The sequence below is a fragment of the Elgaria multicarinata genome, chromosome 3 (assembly GCF_023053635.1).
Source record: "Elgaria multicarinata webbii isolate HBS135686 ecotype San Diego chromosome 3, rElgMul1.1.pri, whole genome shotgun sequence".
Lineage (NCBI taxonomy): Eukaryota > Metazoa > Chordata > Lepidosauria > Squamata > Anguidae > Elgaria > Elgaria multicarinata.
Window position 1 is genome coordinate 9381917 of NC_086173.1, and position 26844 is coordinate 9408760.

The 26844-nt window shown below is 41.2% G+C and overlaps 1 protein-coding gene across 3 annotated transcripts; it reads right to left on the reverse strand.

The window, feature by feature from the left end:
* Nucleotides 1-1049: 1049 nt before the first annotated feature.
* On the reverse strand, nt 1050-25299 carry GTSF1 (gametocyte specific factor 1). Of its 3 annotated transcripts, none has more exons than XM_063123045.1 (9): nt 25241-25299; nt 22658-22715; nt 20231-20333; nt 15899-15996; nt 14940-15066; nt 12377-12460; nt 11671-11731; nt 8884-8978; nt 1050-1320 (listed from the first exon to the last, which is right to left on the reverse strand). In XM_063123045.1, exons 2-9 carry the CDS (start codon nt 22667-22669, stop codon nt 1307-1309), a joined length of 594 nt encoding a protein of 197 aa, XP_062979115.1. In that variant the 5' UTR covers nt 22670-22715; nt 25241-25299; the 3' UTR covers nt 1050-1306. The 3 variants fall into 3 exon arrangements, with proteins under 3 accessions (XP_062979115.1, XP_062979116.1, XP_062979114.1); XM_063123046.1 differs by having other exon boundaries at nt 22658-22718; nt 25241-25293; XM_063123044.1 differs by having other exon boundaries at nt 22658-22766; nt 25241-25293.
* Between the last annotated feature and the right edge of the window lie 1545 nt (nt 25300-26844).

Sequence of the window (26844 nt, forward strand, 5' to 3'; positions counted from 1 at the left end):
ATCATCTCAGGATATTATGACATCATCATGCCTTTCATTTGTGGTGGAGCACCTAGATAATCACTTCACTATGAAGATTTAAAATGTCCTGAAAACACATGGCGGTGCTCAATTGCCTGGGTTTTTACCAAGGTATCAACAGCTTTCCAGGAGAGCAATACTGTGTGGGGAAGGCCCAGACAATCTGCCCCTGACCACGTTGATTTTGTTCAGTTTAATTTAACCGTCATGGTCCATAGGGTTTCAGGTACAGTCCTCCACCTATTTGTCCCTGGAACAATTTATTCCTCAGTCTGTGCCAGAAATGGACAAGAACATTGCACAGCACTGGGAAGTGGGTGACGAAGGAGAGAATAGAAAGAGAAGATCTGACAGCGGAAGCAGCAAAATCATAGGCATGGATTGTGCCACCTTAACTACAGTTTCCCCTTTATTTCTTCCTAGCCCTGAACAGTGAGCGCTACTTCCAGTAGTCAGAAAGCACTATACTACTGGGGCACTTTCTCAACCTCTTCCCAGGCAAGGTGATTAAATACGCAACTATGGATGCTGCTGAAAGATGCAAGACAGGCATGAAGGGATGCAAGTAGACCAGTGTTCTGCTTTAACATGGTGATTTGTCCTTGTCGACAAGCAAACACAATACAGCAAAAGAAGTCAGGAAAATGGCATAACCATTTCAAATTGTGACCCAGAACTATGACACCAGTTTCAGTTGTGTGCTGAAAGGTTTATTGTGCTGAAAGGTTCATTCTTCATTCCCAGACAGTATGTATCCAATATTCTCAAATTGTTTAATTATTTCCAGCAGCTGTTGAATTTCTCCTGCTCATCTTCTTTGTTTTTGTAGAGGACTTCCTCGTGCATAACTTTTATTTGTTCTTATCAACAAGCAAACCCAAATACAGTAAAATTAATCAGAACAATACTATAACTATTTTAAAATTACAACTCAGAACTCCAGCACCAGTTTTGGTTGTGTGTACTCATCGAGAATGCAAGGGATTTTACAATTTCTATTAATTGAGAATTTTTCCTGTTCACCTGTATTTTGTACAATCACTGCCTGTTTCACTGGGCTTTTGATAGGAGATCCAAATGTATATTGCCTATTAACATAACATAGTCAACTATATTGTTAACTTCCATATTTAGGATTAAGAATTTGCATTTTCAGAACTTGTTTAGTTAACCCAAACAGGGACACAGTTTAGTCTGAGTCTCGTAACTGGCACTCCAATCATTTGAAGAGAGTAGATAATGAGCACTTGATAACCACTGGATGGGACAATTTCTGCCACGGTCTTCAATTTTCAGCATCTGCAATTAAATTAAAAGCAAGCAATTTTAGGCCTCAAAATAGAAGCCATGATAATCCACACACAGTAATGTCAGGCAAAATGGTTTTGTGACTCCACTAATGTACAGACCATTATCTCCAGACAACAACATCAATCCTTTGAACAGTTAGCTTGCTCATAGCAATATATACAGGAAGGACAAAAGTGCTTTCTCAACAGGTAAAGAACTAGAACTGTGAGCAAACTCAAAATCTGTCTTGTCAATAAGCTCCATGGCTCAATGTAGTACAGATCTTTTAGTCATTCAAGGAGCTGGGAAATTGGATAACGGGTTTGAAGTCCTCTGGAACAAAATGAGTTCTGTCAAGCCATGCTTCAAATTAACTCTAGGCAGACAATGCATTCTCAGAGTTCTTTCTAAACGAGTTACAGCATCTGCCCATGAAGAAAAGAGACTAGGAGGTGGCCATCTTTTATCCTACTCATTATTTAGCCCATTGATCATTGGAACAACACATGCAACCTTGGGCAGGTCCTCCTTTGACATATGGTTCTATATGCTCTCTGCTCATCTCTAACTTTCTGTCACCCTCACTTGGAAATAGAGGGAAAAACACTGGAAATGTGATTGGGATAGGGTAGTTGGTAGTCTGTTAGTAGGAAACTCAGGATATTTAAAGATAAAGAGAGACTCAGAAGAGTTTAGGAAGCAATTCCTAAAGCAGCAACACCAAGCTGAGGATCCAACCATCCTCATCATTTAATTCTGAATGTCCCAGGGCTTGCAGATTCCTGTCCCACCTACAATCATAACCAAAGTTTCTTTGTGCTTTGAGAAGGCTGTTCAGTGAAGTGCTAGGGGAAGTCAAGCTAGGTTATATGCCAAGGAACCAATGCTTATTCTTGTAATTCAGGATCGCACGTCCATGTAGGAAAACCCATGTGACCTGCACACATGCAATTTTGAAAAGCTGTATGAGATGATCTGCAGAAAACTGGGTTTAGCAGAAGGAAATAACTCTATACATCTGCCACCAATGCCAGCACATGTAAAATATAAAGGATGAAAAATATAATATACAAGAAATAAAAACAAACAACTCTGGAGCAATGTAATAGGAACATACAAACCCCAATGCAGAGAACCTTGGTAAAACGTTAAAATATCACCTTATTACCCCCTACAAGCAATAGCAATTGCATAGAAACTACCTGCTTTCACTGTTTCACTGTGACCTGCAGATTCTGATCAGACTAGATTCAATAAAATACATCAGAACTACCAAGGATTTTCTGTAAAACTGGGAGTGTTAATAGGGAATCAAGATCACAATTAAAGGAGCAATAAAAACATGTCCTACTATCTCCACTTCCCCCACCTCAGTGCTACAGCAGGCTACGTCTGATGGGCTCCTTGATCCTACACCGTCTCTGGATCTTCAGGTGACAGAAGTGGCACGGAGTGCGTTTGCACAAAAAGCTTAGTGCACTGACTGCATCCCTTCCTGAATTGATCTGACTTGGCAACAGTTGTCCATGCCTTGGTTAAGTTATGTTTAGACTATTGCAATGTGCTTATGTGGAGCGACCTTGAAGCATGTCTGGAAGCTGCAATTGGTATAGAATGCAACTGCTAGACTGCTAATTGGTGCACGGGATTGGGACCATAGTGCACTTGTCTTGAAAGGCCTAAATTGGTTGCCCGTTGCTTTCTGGGGTCAATTCAAGGTGTTGGTTTTAATGTTTAATGCTCTATACGGCTTAGGAACTGGCTATCCAAGGGACCACCTGTTATGAACCTGCCCAGGTATTAAGATACGCAAGAGAGGTTCTTTGGAGGACAGTATTACCAGCAGTTGCCTGTTGTCCGGTACACACAAAAGGGCTTTCTCCATCTCCCATGTCACTCCCAAGCTGTGGAATGAGCTCCCTGAAGAACTACAATTGGGCCCCATTCCCTTGGATTTTAGAAAAGGAGTGAAGATGCATCTTTTAATTTAGCCTTTGAAATTATGTTGGTTTACTGTTTTACTGTTCTTATTTTTATTATGTTAACGTTTCTTGTTTTAAATTGCTGAGCACTGTCTTGATGGCTTTTTAGCAAATAAGGTTGAATAGAAATGTTAATAAAAATCAATAAAGCTGGGGTTTAGTTTCACAGCATTCAAAAAGTTTGATATTGAACTACAGAGATCTCCGTTCGGCTTCCGACATCTTCCCTCCAAAGCTTTCCATTTCGAGAGATTTAACTCAAGACTCGCCATGGAAAGCCATGATTTTGAGCAGGCCAGGGGGGATTTATGAGCACAGAGTCAGAAAAAGGTTATTGAGATGTTCAATACTCTGAGCATTGCATGACACAGTCTCTGAATCCAGGACCAGGTTGGTCCTCTTTTGAACACTTTGAAAGCGTTATCATTTCCACCGTCCAGGAAAAAGTAGCATCACCAGAGCCAGCCAGAAGATCACACCACCATAGTGGAATAACATTTTATATATGGTACTGAATTCTCCCCCATCTTGTGTTTCAGGAGAAATTAAACATATAAGGAACACAAATACATTTTGTTCTTTCCTAAAGTACGCGGACCCGATTTGACATATACAACTCCTGCTAAACAATCTGTTTTAAATGGTTCAATTAGATGGATTAATGAAAGCAAAAGAAAAGAAAGGATGTTTGGACTGCTATTCTGAAAACACTGCACCTAATGGGGCATTATAAACTGCAGAGCTATTCGAAGTTACTTTCAATGGTACTATGACTCAACACTGATGCTTATGTTATTATCTCCTTATTTACCTTATGCAGACTACATTTATGACTTTCACTCCATTTTGATGGTTCTAGTTTCACACAGTTAGAAGGGAAACTGTGTTGTACACACCCCTTCACAAGACCAATTAAGCTGCAGTTTGAAAGAGTTTAAAGCTGGTGATATGTGAGGATCTTGACAATCAACAAGTAGGCCTTGTAGTAGACCATATAGAATTCTGCACATTCTGAAAAGTGAAGAGCTCCTCGTCACCCCTGGGAGAAAAATATTACTTATTTATGCTAAACACAATTTCCTCCCCGAGCCAAGGTTCCTCTTCTTTGAGCACGCGTGCATATATGCATGCACTTACATGTGAGAAAAGCATCTATTACTTTTGAGAAAAGCATCCATTACTTTTGCCAAAGTGCCTCTCAGTGTTCCACAACATCTAATCTACAAGAAACTACTTAATAAACTAACACTGTATATATTAACCAGGCTGCATTCATATTAAGTAGCTATTTCAGCGTAACACCTCTCTCTCTCTCTCTCGAAGCTTGTCAATGGCCTTCTCCTTAAGGTAAGAGATACATGAAAATGGGTTCTAGCTAGAATGCTGCTTTCCTTCTTTTCAGCATCAGACCTCTACATGCAGAAGCAATATTTGAGGACTCCTGAGGACTTGCTTTGCTGGCAGTTTTCTAAATCTCAGGCAGAGTTCTTTTCCCAGCCTGCTGAACCCAAGATCCCTTTCCACTGTCACGTGGAATTAAACACTCCAAGCCAAATCAGGCTTATTCCCAGCAAGCAAAGAGAACACTTAGCCAAAAAATAAAAATAAAATCCTCCTCCTTGCCTGGGAGGAATAGACAGAATCTTCTGATCTGGCAGACCAGAGGGTGGCAGTCAGGGCCTATGTAGCAGCTTTGGCCTACATAGCACTAGCTGGCGGCAGAGATTTACATGAGCAACAACCTGTAAATAAGACTATTGGCAGCAGCAGATCAAGAATGCATTTTCATACGATGCAGCGGCCGGGTATGAAAACAGCTGGCCTGTGCAGCTGGCCTGCCATCCACGTCAGAACTAAATGGAGGCAACAAATTTTAAATTACAAGCCTGCAGCCAATTGGCAGGTTAGACCAAGTCCAAATGTAGAATTGCCTCAGATTCCTGTTTCTCAGTTACTTGCCTAGGATGCAATCTCCCTTTCGGCTACCTTGCCTCTGAATACTCTGCCACTTAAGCTTCTTTACATTCTGGGATCTCTTCACAATCCTCAATCTGTCCCACAAAGCTATTCATCCCTAGAGTCTACGGGATGTTTATTTCCAGCTAAACTGCAATCCAGCTAGAGATGGATGACCTACCTCTGTCCAGTTTCACCAGGCGTCTGATGAACTGTTGCTCTTCCCTGCCTGGAGGGCTCAGTGAGGAGTCTGGGAGCACCCCACTGCTGCCCGCTCCTAGATGCGAGCCGGCATTTTTACAGAAGATCGGGGCTCTAACCTTTTTGTATATTTATGTTGTGCAAAATTGCAGCCATAAAAGGGCAATTTCTGCAATATTGCAGCCATTACCCTTTTATGGCCACAACATAAATATATGAAAAAGTCAGAGCTATCTTCTGTAAAAATGCTGGCTTGCAGGGAGGTGTGGATGGCAGCAGGGCACTCCTGGACCATGTGCAGCTTGATGTGTGTGAATGTCCCATGGCTTGGTGAGCAGGGTCCAGGAATTGGGGAATCCGCCAGACTTCCGGACCCAGCCGGGCAGCCATGCCATCCCTAAATCCAGCTTCTCAAAGAAGGGAAAGATGTCAAGCATCCTTTCACCTTTGCTCCTTGTGCAGTTGGGATGTTTGTGTACATTCAGTGGCATCATGATATATTTATTTATTTATTTATTTATTTACATTTATATACCGCCCCACAGCCGAAGCTCTCTGGGCAGTTTACAACATATGATATACACTGCAATATGATATACACTGCTGCCAATTCTGCTGGGTAGCTGGATTCTCTGGCCACTAGCTACAGAGGTCACTTTGCTCCAGCTCCAAACTGCAAATCTCAAGAAGAGAGCTGTGTTCTCACAAAGACATATGCTAAACATCAAGCTAATTACTATTATTATTATTATTTATTATTATTTATTTATATAGCACCATCAATGTACATGGTGCTGTACAGATTACACAGTAAATAGCACGACCCTGCCGCATAAACAAGGCCAACTGCTTGACCAGCAGGTCACCTCTAAGGTGACAGATTTACAACAATCGTAAGTACTTCCAACCTCCTGCCTAGCTGTCCAAGTAGTGACTTTGCATACGATATAGAAAGATCAAGACAATTTCATACCCATCACTTCAGTAATCTTATATTCAAGTGTTTGCTATAGAATGTTTGGGGGCTGGGTAAAGAAAACTAAGTTTTGCAGTAGTTCCCCTTGCCCCCCTTTTAAAAGTAAGACCTCCTAATCCCTGTGGCCAGGAATTTGCTTCAAAATATAGCTTCAGGTTACATCCCCACCCACAGCAGTAGGCAGCTCAAAGTTCCTTCACTGAGAGATAGGAATATGTTTGGTTTAAGAAAATATTTGCACAGAAGTCCAAGTTAGTTTTTAGAACCAGGATCCACCAATTCAAGATGAAGCACTACTTGCTTCTCCAATCATTATAGACCACTTCAATGGGGATCACTTATACCACACACACAAGACTGAAGAGTTCCAGGTAATCAATCAATCAATCAATCACTCCAAAAGAAGCTTCACTCTCTGGTTTAATATTCACAAGTCACTAATGGTCAGAATCCCCTTCAAGCATGTGTTAAACTGCCCATTTTTATACCAATTATGAGTTGTTATTACAGGATTGTTACAAGGATGTAACGGATAACTAAACCATAGGTCACAGATAAGGAATCCTTAGAATCATAGAATAGTAGAGTTGGAAGGGACCTAGAAGGCCATAGACTCCAATCCCCTGCTCAATGCAGGAAACCACCCTACAGCATACTTGACAGATGGTTGTCCAGCTGCCTCTTGAAGGCCTCTGGTGTGGGAGAACCCACAACCTCCCTAGGTAACTGGTTCCACTGTCGTACTGCTCTAACAGTCAGGAAGTTTTTCCTGATGTCCAGGCGGAATCTGGCTTCCTGTAACTTCAGCCCGTTATTCTGTGTCCTGCACTCTGGGAGGATCGAGAAGAGATCCTGGCCCTCCTCAGTGTGACAACCTTTTAAGTATTTGAAGAGTGCTATCATGTCTCCCCTCAATCTTCTCTTCTCCAGGCTAAACATGCCCAGTTCTTTCAGTCTCTCTTCATAGGGCTTTGTTTCCAGACCCCAGATCATCCTGGTTACCCTCCTCTGAACACGCTCCAGCTCGTCTGCGTCCTTCTTGAATTGTGGAGCCCAGAACTGGACGCAATACTCTAGATGAGGCCTAACCAGCACTGAATAGAGAGGAACCAGTACCTCACGCGACTTGGAAACTATACTTCTATTAATGCAGCCCCAAATAGCATTTGCCTTTCTTGCAGCCATATCGCACTGTTGGCTCATATTCAGCTTGTTATCTACAACAATTCCAAGATCCTTCTCATTTGTAGTATTGCTGAACCTTAAAAAAGGTTAACATGAGGTAAACAGTTTCTTGCTTTTCTGTTGTTTATATAGAGTTACCTCTCTGCTTTCAGTACAGGGGGGGGGGTTGGCTGGGGAAAGTTCACGAGTCTCTGCAGAAGCTATAGCACTTTACCACCAGCTTAAATTATGGCAGCTGTTCATGCAGGAGGCAGTCTCCATACTGATTATGAATGCATTAAAAAGGTACATTCACATGGATTCTATAACAAGAAGTTGATGCCCAGAACTAAAAGAATGGGAAGACCTTTGCACTCCTCCCTGCTATCTGTTTATAACCTTAAGAGATGAAAAGAGCATTTTGTCACCTCCCAGATAGAACAAGAAAGAAAAGAATGCTGAGCTCAGTCATTTCCCCATATCCCCAGCCCAGCAAAGACAAGAATAACTCCATACAAACACATTCCTGACTGTTACAGCGTATGAGATCTAAGGACTTTTAAAACCAAGTCTAATGCAGCTGTTCACTATGGAGCTCCCACCAAATTTAACAGAAGTTAATACTGAAAACCCCACAACTGTTTTGGGCTCCCTCAAATGCCAGATACTATTTATGCTCCCAGACAGGCTTTTTCCAAAGCACTCCCCAACTTGTATTTCAAGGCAGCTGCTTGTGGGAAGGGAGAGGCAAACAGTGCCCTCTCTTGTCCAGTAAGACAAGAGCAAAAGAAAATTCTCCTTTCGTTTCTTCCATTTATATTTATATGGCATCAGTGGGCACAGTGCATTACACAGTAACATAAGCTAATAAGCTAGTTTTTGCTCCAAGGAACTTACAATTTAGATTGTAACAAAGGGGAAGACATTAGTGGGAAAGGAAAGAAAAATTAAGGCAAATGTAAGGGCGGGGGAGTTCAAATTCAGTTACATGTAATTACTTAGGGGGTGAAGTCATGGGGGTTTTGAAAGTGAAGATTGTATGCTGGACATGGGAATGGTCAAGAAGCCAGAGTAGAGCTTTAAGGAGGGGTGTCATATAGGCCAAGTAATGAGAGAGGTAACAGATTTTAGCAGTGGAGTTCTAGATGGAGGTAAGAGGCATGACAACAGGAAGCCAGAGAAGAGAAGTGTGCAGCAGTCAGGGTGAGAGACGGCTCTATAAACACAGTTGCCAGTGGTGACCATCTGCCACTGGATGCCCAGTACAAAGTGAAAAACACCAACATTACTTACTGTTCTTCCATGGTAGTACAAATGGCAAGGACCTGGGAGCTCGCAGACCTGAAGCGAGGTGGTTCTTATAACCCATTGTCGTGCTTGATCCAGAACTGGGGGGTGGGAGGAGACATGAATGTGCTTATTTCTTTTATTTCATATGTGCCCTTGCTTTTTACAGGGGCAAAGAAACTTAGAAATGTAACTTAAGAAAACCAAACCAATTCCTCTAAAGATTTTAAAAAACAGAAAGACAAAAAACGATCTGCCAATGTCATCCACTACCATAATAAAATCTAGCATTTAGATATTGTCATCCCAAGACTACACATACTGGCTGAGTAATCCTTATGGGGACCCTGCTAAGGAGGCCATTTTTATCCACATTTTAGATGGGTAATAGAGGAGCACAGAGAGAGAGAGAGAGACAGACACTGACTTGTCTTAAGCTCACTCAGTGAGTAAACTCTCAACTGGGAGCTTCTAGTTCATAGGTTGTGCTCAGTCATTAAACTGCAACAACTCTCTAATACCTCAATGGGTAATGTTTCAATGGGTTAATAAAAAAAGGGTAATGAACAAAAGGCTAAAGTCAAAGCTCTGGACACCTATACAGTTTAAACAGTAAAGGTGATGTTTTCTAATTAGTCTTTAAACATGTTCAACCTGAATCTTCATTATGGGCTTAAATGGCACACAGATAAAAGCCACTTACTGCCTGTCCACGGGTAATATGTTGGAAGCACTCCACTTACAAAGCTGAATCAGAGGTAATGACCAGACATTACACCTCATTTCCCATCCTTAAATTGTGATTATGCTTTGCAGGTGGCGAGATTATTTTCACATCTGAACACTAATAGCCTGCAGATTCCCCGTTGTTAAGGAAGTTATTTGCGATGGGTCATTGACAGATTAAAGCCATTTTAGGGCTTTAAAAAAAAAAGATGGAGCATATGTCTTTCAACACTGCAACTGAAGCAATACTAGTAAGGATTATATGCAGGAGCTGCTTGCCACAGTCTACAGTGACTTAGGGCTGTCAGCCCCCAAAACTGGGGAGAAATGCCATTATTAGACACCGGTTTAGCTGCTCACACAAGAGCTCAAACCACAGATGAGCATCCCACTAAAGCTCATGGCTAGGAGATAGCAGTTTCCTTCCCAGGGCTGTGAACAAATTTTGGCTGGATGTGGTAGCCAACTAAAATGTGTAGTCATTGACTGCTCCACAAGGAGCAGGATCTCATCAGAGAAAATCTTCCACCCCCAGCTCCAAGCTTGGTTCTAGGCTGTTCTTGCAATCTATGGCAGAACAAAGTCCCAACCTTATTTCCCGCTTGAAGCTGGAGAGGGGGCAGCTTTGAAAATCCAGTGCAACTGCAGGGACCGTTCTCATCCCCTGCTCCAGAGTGTTCTGCCACTGTACTCACAAAGCATTCAAGCCCCAGCCCTCTGCCCATACTTGGAGCAAAAGGTGAGGGGGGACGACGACACATAATCTCTGCTTGCCAGCTCCAAGGCTGGAAGAAAGATGGGGGATCATCATACTCACTAGAGGTTGATGAAGGATTTGCCAAGGTGGACAGAATTGTCGACGGCTGTTCCTGACGACCAAGTTTTAGTGTGCATATTGACGGGGCCATAAGGTGTAGTGTTTCAGTCTTCTGTCACAAAACAGGATCACCTGAGCTCAAACTATTTAACTCATGCAACCCAGACTGCAGCATGCCATCAACAGAAAGCAAGCAGGCGTGCTTCATTAAGAATTAGCAGAGCAAATTAGCAGATGTCTCCATAGACGGCATTTACATTGCATAATGCCAACATATCACTGATCCATGTAGCTGGATGGCGTGTAGAAACACTGGAATGTCTCTCTACTCAAAAGCAGGACATCCTGACACGGGTGATTCCTTTAATCCATTGCTAGAAGCAAATATGACTTCTGGTCCCCCTTATTTCCTTTGCCATCACATGCCTGATTCAAGACAGGTATTCAGAAAGCTAGGAGATTGGGTGAAAAGAAAGGACTCGACCCCAACTCCTTGGGGGTGGGGTGGGGGTTAACCCTCCCTCTTGAATCTTTGCTGTTGTGTCTGGAGCACCTTGAAAGAGCTATCCACTTGAATAGTTGTTGATAGGAATGACGACTATGCCTTCTGGTGCCCTAATCGAGTATTATCAGTGGGGCTTCCTTCTGTGATGAGGAATCTTACCATTCACCCACTGAGGAGAGCCCAGAAGCTCAGCCACAGCTCCTGATGCACAACTTTGTTTGTTGCTGGGCATACTGTCTAGCTAACCCAGTTAGCTAATTTAATTGGCTGGTGGGAGGAATGGAGAGAGGAAAAAAGAGAAGCTACAGTGTGTGTGGGGGGAAAGCCTTCGGTTTAGCAAAGCTAGCAGCCTACCTGCTTACCTATAGAGGGGGGTGGGTAGAAGACAAACAGATATATTTCTAGGAAGTATAAGAATTTTTAAAAGGTTTGCCTCCAAAGAGGACGGAAGACATTATGTTGCACAGAGCAAGAAGATTGCAAGCGATGCCAGGTTCTATTGTGTGCTGCCGCTCCAAACACAAAAACAATGCTACTTATACCAAAGCCCTCCTCCCTATGATGGAGCTGCACAAAGATCTGAGGCAGATATATCCTTCCTAAACATAAAGAAAAGCTCACGTGGTTCATTATTAATAGCAACGCCCCTCAATACAAAGTTTGAGAATTACTTCTCTGCTCACAACGAAGCAGGAGCAGGCCGTGAAATGCCATCTGACCTTCAGCTTAGCTAATGCAACTATACCTGTTTATCCTACAGCGGCTTATGCCCCAAACGAAGATGGAGTTTGATTGGTCTGCTAGATCTGCAAAGGCAAATAAAACATAGTTGAAGCTATTGCTTACATTTGAGAACTACAAGTTCAATCGCAGCTTTTAAAGCTCAACTAAAAACTTTTCTTTTTCCTAAAGCTTTTAAAACTTGATGTTGTGCAGACTTTATACTGTTAGTTTTACCCTACCCAGTGCCTGCTTACCCTACCCTGTGCCTGTTTGCATTCTCTTCCCCTCCTTATTGTTTTACTATGATTTTATTAGATTGTAAGCCTATGCGGCAGAGTCTTGCTATTTACTATTTTACTCTGTACAGCACCATGTACATTGATGGTGCTATATTAATAAATAATAAATAATAATAATAATAAAAAAATGACAAATAAGCATGGAAAGAAAACAAACTCCACATTTTACTAAGGAGAATAAAGCTGATCTAGTGTTAGCTGTAAAAGGGAGCAAAACAGAACTTTAATTGAAGAATATGATAATTTATGTCCTTGAGTTGTAAAACATTTTCTTTTCCACACAACACAGGTGGTTAAAAAAAAAGGCTAGAGGAGAGAAGAACAGGTGTTAGGGAGGAATAAATCTTCATACTGTATATACAGTTTCAAGAGGGGGCGTCTCTTGGTCTTGCAGCTATTCCATTAAAGTATCCACTACACAGGTCTCACCTTTGTCCCAGTCTTCGTCGCATGGAGGAGCCTGCCATGAACTTACAACATTGATTTCTCTTCTGTGACGATCAACTTGACTTGCTAGAACAAAGAAGATTTGATTATCAACCTGACTTGCTAGAACATAGAAGATTTGTCATAAGAAAAAGCAGTTTAAGAAGTGCCAATGTTGCGCTCGATACTGAGCAGGGAGCAGCGTAGGCCATTTTGCTTTTAGACTTGATAGAAAATTGAGCTAATTCCAAAACGTGGTATTAAGCTGCCTTGCGGTATAGGGCGGGATAACAATGTTTTAATAAAATAACAAATAAAACAAACAATTCTTTAATGACCTGGAATGAACAACATTTTGCACTTGTTAGGACAGTTAAAGCTGAATGTCATCTGCAGCGGTTTCCCCAATAAGTCTATACAACCTGATCCTAAGGACAACTTCCAAAACAGACATAATGCATCCCAAGTTATCACACATTAAGGCTAACACAAGCAACTTATCAACCAACAAAAATGTTTTTAACTTTCTTGTTCAAGAACTGACAATGTGAAATAGTAACTAATGCAAAAATGCTCTACTTTCTGGTTATATAACCAAAAGTAATGTTTTTAGCTCTCTGTTTTCGACTTAGAAAGGCCTTCTGGAGATAACGCTTCTATTGACTGTAACCTAAATGCCACTGCTTGTTTCAGATTTCTATACTTTGCTCTGGAAAAAAAACAGATTAGGCAAAGTAGGCATCAGCCTAACCAGGTCAAGACTTCTATTTTTGCTCTGTGCATGAACACCCAAAAAATAGTTGTGTGGGTTGCTAGGAGTCAATCCAGTAAGAAATATTGTCTCACAGGTATCATCTATCATTCCTACATTTAAAAAACCAGATCAAAATCCTATGTAGACTAGGATGCACATTCAACTTAAAATAGTTCTATATTGCATTAATACAAAGTGTTCTAGTCTAGATCAGGGCTGAACAAGATTGTGGTCCTTCAGACTTAACAAAGTGATGGAAGTTGCAGTCCAACCATCCCTCACCATTGGCTGTGCTGGCTAACGCTGATAGGAACTGCAGCCCAATAACATCCAGAAGATCAGACATTTCCCCTCTTTCTCTAGGTGAAAAGATACTTACTGTTTTAGAGCATTTTCACAAGAAACGCTATAATCTACTTGAAAGATGCGCATTCTCCTGAACTAATTCAGGTGTTTGTCAACTGCTGCACTTCACCTGGAAAAGCCTTTGAATGCAATAACTATATGTTTTGCAGCATTCTTCTATAAACGCCCTAATCTGGACAGCAATTACTTCCTTTTATTTATTACTTTATGCCCTTCCTTCAAAAGAAGTTCAGCAGAGGGAGCTTACCCATTCTAGCTTCAAAACTATTGCTGTAGGCCAAGTGCAGATGTAACACTAGTTCCCTATTAACTATGAGTAACAAATCAGGAGACAGCCATGGGAACATGTGTTTCTCCCTTAGAGCAAATTCCTCCACCTGCCTTAACTGCAGTTAAGTGTACACTGTCACCAATGTTAACCGTGGTTAAAGTTAAACAAGATCTAAAACCAGTCTGCAGAGGGTTTCAAATCCTGAATCAAGGGGAATACTGGTTAACCCTAACCACAGATAATGTTGGTGACGACATACCACATGAACACAGTTAAAGTGGGTGGGTGGGTTTCTGTCCAAAGCTGGCTTCCAGTTTGTTAGACAGACACAGCTAACGGGAGGCCAGTATTATTTCTATACTGGCTCTATGAGGCCAATAGCATCTCCCAAGGTCACCAGTTTTCCTTCAAATATGAGATTAGGGTCATGTCCAAAGCTATCCATGATGTACTTGTCCATCTTGGTACAGCTGAACATCTGCAAGAGAAGAGACCTGAAACTTCTAGTCAGTTTGTGGATAAACAAAGTATTCTAATGTGGCCGAAGTAGTAACCCTGTGGTTTATTTTAATTAAAAAAGACAATTGGGCAAACAAGAGGGTGCTTTCTCCTTGCAGTAGCCCTTCAACTGAAGCATCTCACAGCTGGAGAAAGTCACCTCGAGGTATGAAGCTAATGTTCATCTCCCTGTTGGGAGTTTATGTTGCTCACGTCTCATGGCCAAGAACTGGACTGATATTTACTTCACCAAAGGGAAAGTAATATATAGATCTTTTGTCTTTGCTGGCTTCCTTCCAGAACGAAGCAGGAGATGTGAGTGACCCAAGTCTTTATTTCTGTTGCCCTTCTCTGCTGGCAATAACCCACATGCCAAGCAGCTTTTAACTTTGTGTGCGTGATTTATGGTACTGCATTTAACTATAAAAGTCACTGGCTTATGAAACCAGGTGCTCAAAGAGCTTGCAAGCTCACCAAGAAAAAAAATTATTCTACCTATGCCACTCCAAATCATGATCAGGGGAGCACTAGAGAGTCTGTAGCACATATAATAGATTCTGAAAGGACATTTAGAAGTCAAAGGAGAAATCATTCAACAACTTTTCTTGAAATGTTAACAGGAAGGTTAAGGGGCTGTTACAGCTGTCAGCAGTCAATTCACACAATGAATTCCTTACCAATGTCCTGCTCAATGCATCTTTTGTCATCACAGCTTGATATGTGCTGCTTGATCTCTGCTTTGGGGACCTGATGACGGGCATTAAATGGGCACGTGACCAGCTGCTGCACAATATCAGGATGGTTCTAGAAAGATAGGGAGATATTTTATAGAGCTACTAAATTCACAGTTATTCCTTATTGACTTAAATCCAAGTTATGGTCCAGATATTTTATTTTAAAATACTTGTTTCAGATTCAAAAATACTGTAGAAAGAGCTCCTGTACACATTTTCCTAGGCTGCAAAATGCATATTAAAATTGCAGTTAGTAACAAGGAAAATATATATCTTTTCACGTTTGCAGCATTGTGATTAATGCACCATACAAGACAGAAGTACCCCAACAATATAGGCACTGTAGCTTCTTGCCACAATCTAGAATCACTCTTTCAAGGATAAGATAGCTTTACTGGCATTCATGTTAACAAGAAATTCCTAGCTGATCCCTTTCAAGAGAAAAGCTTTGTCTCTTTCTAAAATGGGAAATCTAACAAATGGCGTAAAAATGCATATTAACAGACTGTGATGCCTATATAGCTGAGAAATATCTCTGTTTCTGCCAGGTCTAATCAAACCTTTTTTGCAATTCAATTTTTTAAATATAGCTTTGTACTATCTATAGTGGCCCAAATATTTCCCTACACATTTTGCATTTGTGGAGATATATGGAAGAATGGACATCAGACAAGATGGGTGATGTGCATATGGGGTGGTGATGTTATCAGCACACTGCTATATCAAGCTATGTAACAAAGGGGTGGATTAAGAGATTCTAAAACTCATTTCCCCAAAACTAGGAAGCGCAATAGCTCTGATGCATCCTAAGAAATAACCTTACTTGTTTAGGTAACAGGCAGCAAGACATAAGTGATATATATTCAACATAAGCACCTAAATTAAACGTAACTTTTTCATACCTTAGCGCACTTGACAAGGTGGTAGGGAAACCTACACGCCCTGATCTGATGATGTTTGTCATATGGACATTGCATCAGTTTCTCAGGATCCAAAGCATCTACCAGAAAGGAACAAACCACACATACACACAATGAAGGAATGCTTTAAGGTCTAATAGGTGTTAAAAACATTATCTTCACAATTAAAATGTGGGAAGACACTAACATATTGGAATTAATTAGATAACTAAGGAAACCTATCAAGCTCTTAGTATTCCATAACCACAAAATTACTTCAATTTTGGTGGCTAATTAAACTCACTCAGAAGATTTAGGCGCTTAGGGTACTAAACAAAGAAAATATAGTCAGCAGTGCAAGACAGTGCTGCAGATGTTAATGAGCACATTTATGAAATAAACAGAAAGTTGCAGTGAAACTGAATCCCTGAAGCTACTCAATTAGACACTCCAATTAAAAAAGTTATTCAAGGAAATTGAAGAGGTACTGCTACATTGTCCCCACTAGTCTCATAAGACAAGTGGCCTTGGTTTGAGTGTCTTTGCACCAAGGAAAGGAGCTTCCATATTTGACTCTGCTGTAGAGCCCTATACCAAAGCTGTTTCAGAATCCTCTGTGCTTTCAAAGCTGAAAATATAAAAAAACACATTTCTGGCCATTAAGCTTATGAAAGAGCCCCTGAAGAGTGTCTTGTCAAAACCTGAAAGAATCTGAAAGGCCCTCTAGCAGGTCTGGAGTTGGTCCTTTTATTCACCTGAATAAAAGACCAACTCCTTTTCTTATATAATTACTTCCACCAACATGCTATATTTATATATTGATTGATTCATATGAACTAAATATCCTCCACCTGACTGACAATGAACTACACATTTGGCAAGAACTGCTTACACAGAATGTTCTCACATTGTGCAAATGGAATACAATATAATACATTTATTATGTAAGTGTATGGTCTCTTTAAATACGAACCCTTTATTTTAACAGAATGTTACCAGTTAGACCAAGGACAGCTAAATCACATCCACATTACAACATTTTGCAGTTATAGCTTTTAGTCGAAAGTATTATTTCCAGGGTGGAGAAAAATCAATGATTTTAAAAAATAAATTTAAAAAAATCAGATTTTTAAAATTTAAATCAGATTGTTTTTAATAAAATGCTTTTGGAGGAAAAATAGTGTTCTATTTAATAAAGTCCAAAGGACTTTAAGGTAGCCCAAAGGTTATTCATCATGAAATAAGGATTAGTTTTTAATTATGTAGCATGAGGCTGTTTTTGGTAAATGAATTCTATTAATCCATTCACAATGTCATGCTCTTCCAGAGGTTTCTGTAAGATTATTTTTTTCCTTCCAATAAAGTACAGCAGAAAAGTTGTCCAAATATGACTGATTAACCTATTAAACTGGTGATAGTTCACACTGTAATAATTTTATAATTATCTATGATGTGTTTCTAATAGTATAACCAAATGAGTATTTTTGATATAACTGTAAAACTAATCTGAAAAGTTGCTATTCTAAAAATAAAACCTTCATATGGTTGTAAATATTAGGATTAGACCAGCAAGAATGAGTCTTTGGTAACTCTGAGTTGTGTAAAATATAGCGAGGAAGAGTGCACTTTTTTTGGGGGGGGGGGGGAAGGTCACATGATTAAATTGAGTCTGAGTAGTGATTTAAATCGTGATTTAAATCAAATCCACCCTGGTTATTTCCAAACAAAGGCGTCCAATTCCACTCATACCCAACCCCTTACTGCAAGCATGACATGCCTTCCTCCCAGTATTGGAGCTGAACCTTGAGCGTGGGAGAGGGTTCATACCCCTAATTGCACTATAGTTCTGATCATAACTCATGAGAGCCTTTTTTGGCTGAATGGCGGCATAAAAATCCGTAAATAAATAAAAATAAAATAAATAAATAACTTAACAGAGAATTTATTTAGATTTATTTATTACTTTTATATACCGCCCCATAGCGGAAGCTCTCTGGGCAGTTTACAAAAGTTAAAAACAGTGAACGTTAAGAAGTATACAAAATTTAAAACCATCAAAAACATAAAAACAATGGTATCCACTTAAAAGCAGCAGTTCGGGGGGGGGGGTCCCTACTCCTCCTACCTGGCATGACATTCAGGGGGGGGATTTATCCTAATAATAATAATAATAATAATAATAATAATAATAATAATAATATAGTTATCTGCCTCTCCCTCTGGATCAAGGCGGGCTACAGCACAAATGCAAACACCATAAAATACATGTAACTGATTAAAACATTTAAAACTAATACATTATTAAAAGCAGCACATTATTAAAAAGGCAAATTTAAAATTCAACTGGGTAGGCCTGCCGGAAGAGATCAGTCTTTATGGCTTTCTTAAATTTCAGAAGACTGTTAAGTTGACGAATCTCTCCCAGCAGGCCATTCCACAAACTGGGAGTGGCAGAAGAAAAGTTCCTCTGGGTAATAGTTGTCAGCCTTGTTTTTGTTGGCTGGAGTAAATTCTTCCAGCATGGAGGAACATGCTTTGGAAGCACTAAGTGTGACAGAAGCTCAGTGACACCGCAGGGATGATGTCCTGCCCTGTCTCCAGCTTGAGGCACACTGCAAGTTCAGCAACTCTCCCTGGTCGAAGGGGCATGGTACTGGTATCCACACATTTAGGCTTGGCTATTAAGGCCAAACATAACTTGTAGAGCCCACTTTTACCACATGATATTGCATTTAGCTTTCCCCCTCAAAGACATTTATAAATTATTATTAATTATTATTATTCATTATTTTATTTTTATTTATTTTATTTATTACATTTATATACTACCCCATAGCCGAAGCTCTCTGGACAATTTACAAAAGTTAAAAACAGCGAACATTAAAAACAAATATACAAAATTTTAAACCATAAAATACAAACAAAAACAGACAATATCTGTTTTAAACAACTATTCTGAGGTCAGTTTAAAAACTCAGCATATGCTGTTAAATGCCTGGGAGAAAAGTCTTGACCTGGCGCCAAAAAGATAACAATGTTGGCGCCAGGCGGGCCTCGTCGGGGAGATCATTCCACAATTGCGGGGCCACCACAGAGAAGGCCCTCTCCCTTGTTGCCATCCTCCGAGCTTCCCTCGGAGGAGTCACCCGGAGGAGGACCTCAGATGTTGAGCACAGTGTATGGGTAGGTTCATGTCGAGAGACGTGTTCCATCAGGTATGGTGGTCCCAAGCCGTTTAAGACTTTATAGGTTAAAACCAGCACCTTGAATTGGCCTCGAAAACGTACAGGCAGCCTCTTGAATGCAAGCGGTCAAGAGTCGGTCTGATATGCTAGAACCTTCTGGTTCTGGTTGTCAATCTGGCCGCTGCATTTTGCGCAAGCTGCAGCTTCCGAACTGTCTTCAAAGGCAGCCCCACGTAGAGCACATTGCCTCATTTTGTTCTCTAGTGAGCTTCATAGCTGTATATTTGAAATATAAAGCCAAAACTCTGTTCTTGTTATAAGCAAAACAGCCCAGTCCCCAAGCCAATCACTAGCTAAATGCATCTGTACAACTAATCTGACTTACATACATCTCCAACAACTCAATCAAAGTAGGACTCCTTGCTACAAGGTTGATTAATCATGGAATAAATATTAAAGTTTAGTGATATACTATTTGTCCTCTGGAAAGCTCAAGGCAGGGTGCAGAGGGTTTTCGTGCATGTCCACCATTGAGGCACTGACCACAGCCAGATCTGCTTAGCTCGAGCAGGAGCAACGTTGCTGTGTCAGGTACCTAAAGACAAAGCCCTCTACGAAGAAGAGTGCAACTGTATTTTTTGATATGGAATGTTATTAGTACACAATACAACTTCCAAAAATCACTGCTACCCGTGACAATTTAGGGACAAAACAGAAAAGACCTGTGTGAATGCATTTACAGATGCCTGTTTTTCCCTTTATAGCAACTTTATCGGGTCCTACTAAATTTGACAAAAAACCCCCACCCCCAGGAAAGCTGCTATTAGGTCAAGGAGTGAATTTTCCATTGTCCCCTCCACTGGGGCATCCTGGTGCTAATAGCAGCTTTTGGGGTGGGGTGAGATTTTCAGCAGGAGCCTATGCAGACGCTATTGTTAAGGGAAAACAGACACATTAAATGCACTGACATATCTAATGTCACATTTCCCTTAAATTACAATAACTTCAGCTATTGGGCGGTATAGAAATGCAATAAATAAATGAATTAACAGAAGGAAAATCAACAAAACTGCATGTCCCTACTCTTAACCAAATTGCTCAGGCTTTATAAGGCAGGGGGGAAAAAAGCAATGACAAACTTATAACTTACCATAGCTGTCTTCGCTACCCACATTTTGAGAGCTGGTGGAATGTCGCACAAAATTATGGTAACCCTGCTGCTGAGATTCATGTGTGTCTAAGTAATATCTGCCCTAAAGAGCAGGAACGGGGGGGGGGGGGGGGGAAATGAAAATGATTTCCATTTAAGCAAGTTAGGTCTTACAGCCATTGAATGTGGCCTTAAACATGCAGAGAAGCTGTTAGAGCCTTTTAATTTCCCCTCAGATTCAAAAAATCAAGCAGATATTATATAAGCATACATACTTTTAACATTTTCAGTCAACTGAAGCATGGAAACAGATGGCTGCTACTAAGTCAAAGTAGGGTTTTTTGTTTTGTTTTAAAAAGCATTATTTTATGGAGTTTTCATAACTGATAAGACAGAAAACAATGAACAGAACATCCTCTCCATTACAATAACCATTTCCTTCCCTGGTTACTCTTTAACCTTAGTTCACTTACATAAAAATGCAGTATCTTTTCTGAAGCAATTAGTACTAGCATATTGTTTTATACTTATTTGGCTTGTTCCATTACACAGATTTTCAAATATGTGATTATACCACCAGTCTAGTCTTCCGTTTCCCCATCAGGTGCTAATTTGTTGGGTTATTTACTTATTTATTGCATTTCTATACTGCCCAAGAGCCGAAGCTCCTGGGCGGTTCACAAGAATTTGAGCATTATTAATAAATTCCAAATTTAAGCAATATTTTTAAAGGTCTCATTGTGTTAAGAAGCATGAGAAGTGTGTATTGTACAACTAATTGGAAACAGAGACCACAGTGCGACATATTTAGATGAAAAATTGCTAAGGAAGTCCAACTTAGTCCCATTTGAGTTCATAAGATGAAACTTTTCTAAAATGAGGGAACTAGTAAAAAGGAACTTGAAAGAAGGAAGTTTAAATCTCTTCAAAATGTTTGAAGGATACTCAAAGCCACAATAATAGAAGCTCAGCTAGAATTAATTTCACAGGATAGGAATGGTAGCAGCAATTCTAAGAGGTTACCAGCATGTTTAATGAGCAGTGTCAAGGAAGCTATTAAAGAAAAGGCTTCCTTCAGAAAATGGAAGTCTTGCCCTAATGAAGGAAACAAAAAAATAACACACACTTGCATAAAGGAAATACAAGCAGACAATGAAGAGAGCAAAAAAGCATTTTGTGGAGCATATTGCTAACAATGTCATGACCAACAATAAATAATTCTTTAAATATATCAGAAGCAGGAAACCAACTAGGGAGGAGGTCCAACTGAATGACAGTGGATTTAAAGGACTAAAGGAGGATAAGGAAATTGCAGGGTAACGGAATTATTTTTTCCATCCGTCTTCACTGCGCAAGATGCAGGGCACCTGTGCCTGAACTGGTGTTTTCAGGAAGGGAAATCTTGTTTCAAGATGTAGTAATTGCCACCAGTTTGGATGTCTTTAAAAGGGGATTACACAGATCCATGGATGACAACATTATCAACAGCTACTACTCCTGATGCTACCTCCAGTATTAGAGACAGCATGCCTACATACGCCAGTTGCTAGGGAACATCCTTTGGAGGGTGGTATTATACTCATGTCCTACTTGTCGTTTTCCAACAGGCAGCTGGCTGGCCACTGTGTGAACAGAATGCTGGACTAGATAGAACCTTGGTCTGATCCAGCATGGCTATTCTTATGTTTTAGAGAGACAGGGAAAAGAAAGGCTGTGACATAGGCACACATATAGGATGTTATTCAAGCATGCTTGCAAGTTACAGAAAGCTAAAGAATGAAATCAGTCTATATAGGCTGCAATCCTATATAGACATATCTGGGAGTAAGCCCCATTTCACAGAGAGGTTTGCTTCTAAGGCCATGGCTAGACCTGCTGATATCCCGGGGATCGCCCTGGGATCAACCCTGGGCGTTCACATGACACACAGGGGATCCCAGGAGCAGGGAAAGAGAATCCCTCCCTTGCCTCGGGATATTGGCATAGCCTTCCCCCACCACCCCGGTGGTCTCAGGATGATCCCAAGACAACGAAACATGTGTGTGTGTGTTGCGGGTTGTTCCGGCTCTTCACGAGTAACCGCAAGGAGCCGGGCACAGAGCTCTGTGCTCATCGGGGGTGGGGTGGAGTTTTTTTTTTAAAAAAAATACTCACATTTGGTGATTGAACACTCCGTCTCCTTTACGAAGAAAAGTGGCGGGCGCAACATCCTCTTCCTCCTAGGACTTCACGCGCCACATGTAGACAGAGGGGGAGATCTCGCGATAACCATATCGCAAGATCCTCCCTCCTCCGTTGCGCTAAACCCGTAAGTCTAGCCATGGCTTAAGTAGACATGTATAGGATTGTACTATAAATCACCCCAAAATTGCTCTGCCTTGCCAACTCAGTATCACCTATATTCTAATATAATTATTTCAAATATACCTGGTAGCTCATAGCTGGCCTCTGGGTTTTTTGTTCTGTCTGAATTACGAGTGTCTTCCTGCTTCCAATACGACCAGGACAATTCAGGAACAGAAAGGAAAGCACAAAGCTGTATACAAATTTAATTAATTTATTGTTTAAAGAACAGGGTAGACATTGAACATAAGGAAAGTCTAGTTTGATAACATTTATTTCTGCTTAAGATAAATTAGATTTTGTCTTTCCTTTGTTCCTACAAGATCTACTAGGCATGGGTGCATTTTTAGAAGTGATTTACCTCTGGTTACTAGCTGATTACCCAAACTTGGACGACTGAATCCAGACTTAGGATGCAAGCCTACACATGTTTAGACAGAAAGAAATCCTACAACTCCCAGGATTCCCCAGCCAGTATAGTTGGCTGTGGTATGCTGGGAGTTGTGGGACTTTTTTCTGTCTAAACATGAGTAAGATTGTGCCTTTAGTCAGACTAAATCCACTAAAAATCATTAAGTCTTAAGTGAGTCATCCTAACTTATGTCCCATTGATTTCAATGGCTATACTTTAAGCATTACTAAACAAGGGTTTAAAACTGATTTGACAATAGTTTGTTTCTGTTTCCTTTGACATGTCAGAACATCATTCTGAAATTAAGGCATAACTAATTCTGTCCTTCTGGGCTGAGACAGTTGGAAAGGGTTAGAAAATGGAGTTCAAGAGGGAGCCCCAGACACTTTGCGGAGGGCAAGGGGAGAAAATCCATTTTTAGTTTTATAGCAATTATGTGTAAAAGGAGCATAATAAATTGCATATGCTCTTTTAAGAACTTGCATCGCTGGGTCTTTATACGAAATACCAAATATATTTTTTCTTGTCTTTGCTTTCCTCTCCATTTAAGACACATAACATATCTGATGCAAGATTATTTTTGGTAAAATGTGAACTTGCGACATTTAATAAAACTATTTACTTTTTTTTTTTAAAGGAAGACACTTTAGGTTTAAAAACAGCATTAGCCATAGTTTCTGGCTCAATATTTATCAACACAGCACTTCAAACATTACCTCAGTAATCCTTATAACATTCTTGAATTTAGCCTTGTAAATTATACCAGTATTTATCCCTATGCTGAAGAGCACAGAGAGCCGAGAAAAGAGTACCTTGCCCAAAGGATCGGCTAGTTACCAATCTCCTCTCCAAGTGATATCATGAACCATTTGTTCCTCACCACCCTCAGCCAAGACTTGGGTGGACTTATTGTCCCAGGCAGTATTTCCCTACTAAAAGTAAGGGAAGGGGGGGGGGGGGACAAAACACCTACAGCCATACAAACTACCTTGCTGTTGAGCGAAGAATAAATTTTGCTTCCCCCACTCCTATAAAGGTGCACAGAACAGTTAAATGCATCTTCCGAAGAAAGATCAGAATAATAACTCCCACAACCCTGCTGAGATTACTGAAGCACAGAGTAATAAACCTCAGAACAGGAAAGAGGGGAAAAAACAGTTTTTGAACATTAATCTTGCCAGGAGTGGGGCTTGCCCCTGCCCTTGTAAGGACAGGAGTGGGGGACAGAGAAGAGGAAGGAAGATGAGAAAGGAGGCAGACCCAAACAGAGCACGTTGAAGGAAGGGGAAACTATGGGTTAAATCCAATGCTCTTCTTCCTTAACAGATGAGCCATTGAAATGAATGGGCCATGGCTAGCTCAAGTCTCATTCAGTTCAATGGGTCTACTCTAAGTAAGAATAACATTGATCTAAAAGCCATGGACACAACTTCCCTAAAGCACTGTTTTTCAAACTGTGTGTGTGGAACAAGGGAGGAGAAAGTTCCAGGATCCGAAGACATGAAAGCCGGCTCTTCTTCATCACCACCAGCTGCGTCGAATAGGGCAGGGCAGCCGATCCCCGTCGGGCCACACCGGATTCCTGGGTCTGACTACCTTCTCCACGCCCTCCTCTCGGCCCAACAGGCAAGGAGGAAACTCAAAAGAAGCTGCTATTTGGTTCTAATGATACTTTCCGGAGCGTGGAAATAGGAGGCAGAAAGAGAAAGGTGGGGTGGGGAGGAGCAGTGTGTTTTATGTGCGCGGCTTCATACTTCCCACGCGCCAGCCGCCGGACCCCACAGATCCTTGCAGGCAGCAGCAGGCCGTATACACGCCATTATTATTTATTTAAAACATTTGCATCCCGCCTTGTATCACTAAGGTGTACAGATAAAATCATACAATATTTGAGAATGGTTTAAGGGTGTTTTGATCATGTATACTATGTTTTAAATCAGTTTTTATATGTGTTGTATATTCGCTGTTGTTCCCCGCCTCGATCCAAATGGAGAGGCGGGTAAGAAATAAATTTATTATTATTATTATTATTAAAACAACAAATATACGCAGCTAAAAACAAGTTAGGAACAAGGCTCTTTGCGCGCACTCAACCGTTGGAACTACCGATGGGTGCGAGCTTGGAGGAGGAAGAGGACAGCCTCAAAAAGTAGATGGAGAAGAGGAAAGCAAAAAAGAAGGAAGAAATGCCAACCTAAACCGACGAGAAAGAGTGAGAAAACGGGAGAAAACCCTTCAAAAGCGGTGCCGGTTACCTAAGCAACAATACCCAGGCTGCAACCCGCCACGTGTAGAAGCTCGAAGAACCTCCGACTTCCGGCGCGCGGCCGTTTTTCTCCTTCGCCTTCCTCTTTTATACGCTGCTGCAGGTGGCGAGCCCCCGCCCCCTTTATGACGCGCCCCTGGCCCCGCCCCACAGTCGCGGAGTGGCGTTTTTTGTCCGCAGAGGCTGGGAGTGTTGTCAGTGTGGCAGCGCTTGCGCAGTTGGAAGGGGAGGGAAGGACTGGTCCTCGGCACTTGGGGGGTGGGGTCAAGTCCGGGGTTGTTTTAAGCCAGTGGTTCTCAACCTTCCTAATGCCGCGACCCTTTAATACAGTTCCTCATGTTGTGGTGACCCCCAACCATAAAATTATTTTCGTTCTTCTCTACACGATCCATTGTCATGGGATGGTTTGCTAATGAAAATAATACATAACAATAGCTTTAATACAAAAGATGATACATGACATAGTTCAGTCAATACAGTTTCCTAAGACCATCGGAAATATGTGTTTTCCAATGGTCTTAGGCGACCCCTGTGAAAGGGTCGTTCGACCCCCAAAGGGGTCCCGACCCACAGGTTGAGAACCGCTGTTTTAAGCCGAGGTTTCGTTTGGGCAGCACTGCTTAGTAGGAGTGTGGTCAAGGTTGTGCAAAATGAAGCATTCTGACACTATGGCCAAGACCAGCTCTTTCCTAACCTGGTGCCCTCCAGACGTGTTGAACTACAGTTCCAAATATCCTTGACTATGCTGGCTGGGGCTGATGGGTGCTATAGCCCCAAGCATATGGAGGCTGCCAGGCTGGGGAAGTCTGGTCAGGAGAGTGCTGCAAGTGGGGCGTTCTGGGAGATGTGGCCCCATGGCTTCCGTTTGTTATGTGAAAGTCCCTGAAGCCTCTGATGAAATTCCACTCAAGTGTGATTTGATATATTGAGGATATGTATTTTCTGTCTGGGATTCAGTTGCATCAATTAAATATTCAAACTCTGGTTAGTAAGCGCCTTATGTTATTATTATTATTATTTATTTATATAGCACCATCAATGTACATGGTGCTGTACAGATTACACTCTAATTGCCCTACAAGCTAAGGCAGGGCAGTAATCAGTGAATTTCCTTTCCCCTTAATTAGTGAACTTGTGTGTGTTCTTTTTTGTTACCTGTTGTGGTTTTAAGGGAATTAGGTCATTCTGGGAGTATAACCAAGGAGACTAGAAAGAAGCATTGCCAAGCAGGTCAGGAAGGGGCGTGTGGTCAAGTGAGTCAGGATATTTTTCTGGGAGTCAGTTACCTAGGGAGGTTGTGGGCTCTCCCACGCTAGAGACCTTCAAGAGGCAGCTGGACAACCCTCTGTCAGGGATGCTTTAGGGTGGATTCCTGCATTGAGCAGGGGGTTGGACTCGATGGCCTTGTAGGCCTCTTCCAACTCTGCTATTCGATGATTCTATGAGTATGATCAAGGGAGTCAGGAATTTGTTGGAAAAGCCCTTAAGGCTTCAATGCTGTGTTGGCTCCAGCTTTTTGACAGCTCATGGGCATGACACCTGCAATGGGCCTACTCCTTCAGTGAGTCTGCTTTCTCACCAGCTGCTTTTGCT

What these genes read in the sequence shown, in the direction of transcription:
- GTSF1 (XM_063123045.1), bottom strand. An exon ending in ATGCATTGAGCAGGACATTG is followed by an intron (nt 12,461 to 14,939) that starts GTAAGGAATTCA and finishes TCTTTGTTCTAG; the next exon opens with CAAGTCAAGTTGATCGTCAC. An exon ending in CGACGAAGACTGGGACAAAG is followed by an intron (nt 11,732 to 12,376) that starts GTGAGACCTGTG and finishes TTGCCTTTGCAG; the next exon opens with ATCTAGCAGACCAATCAAAC.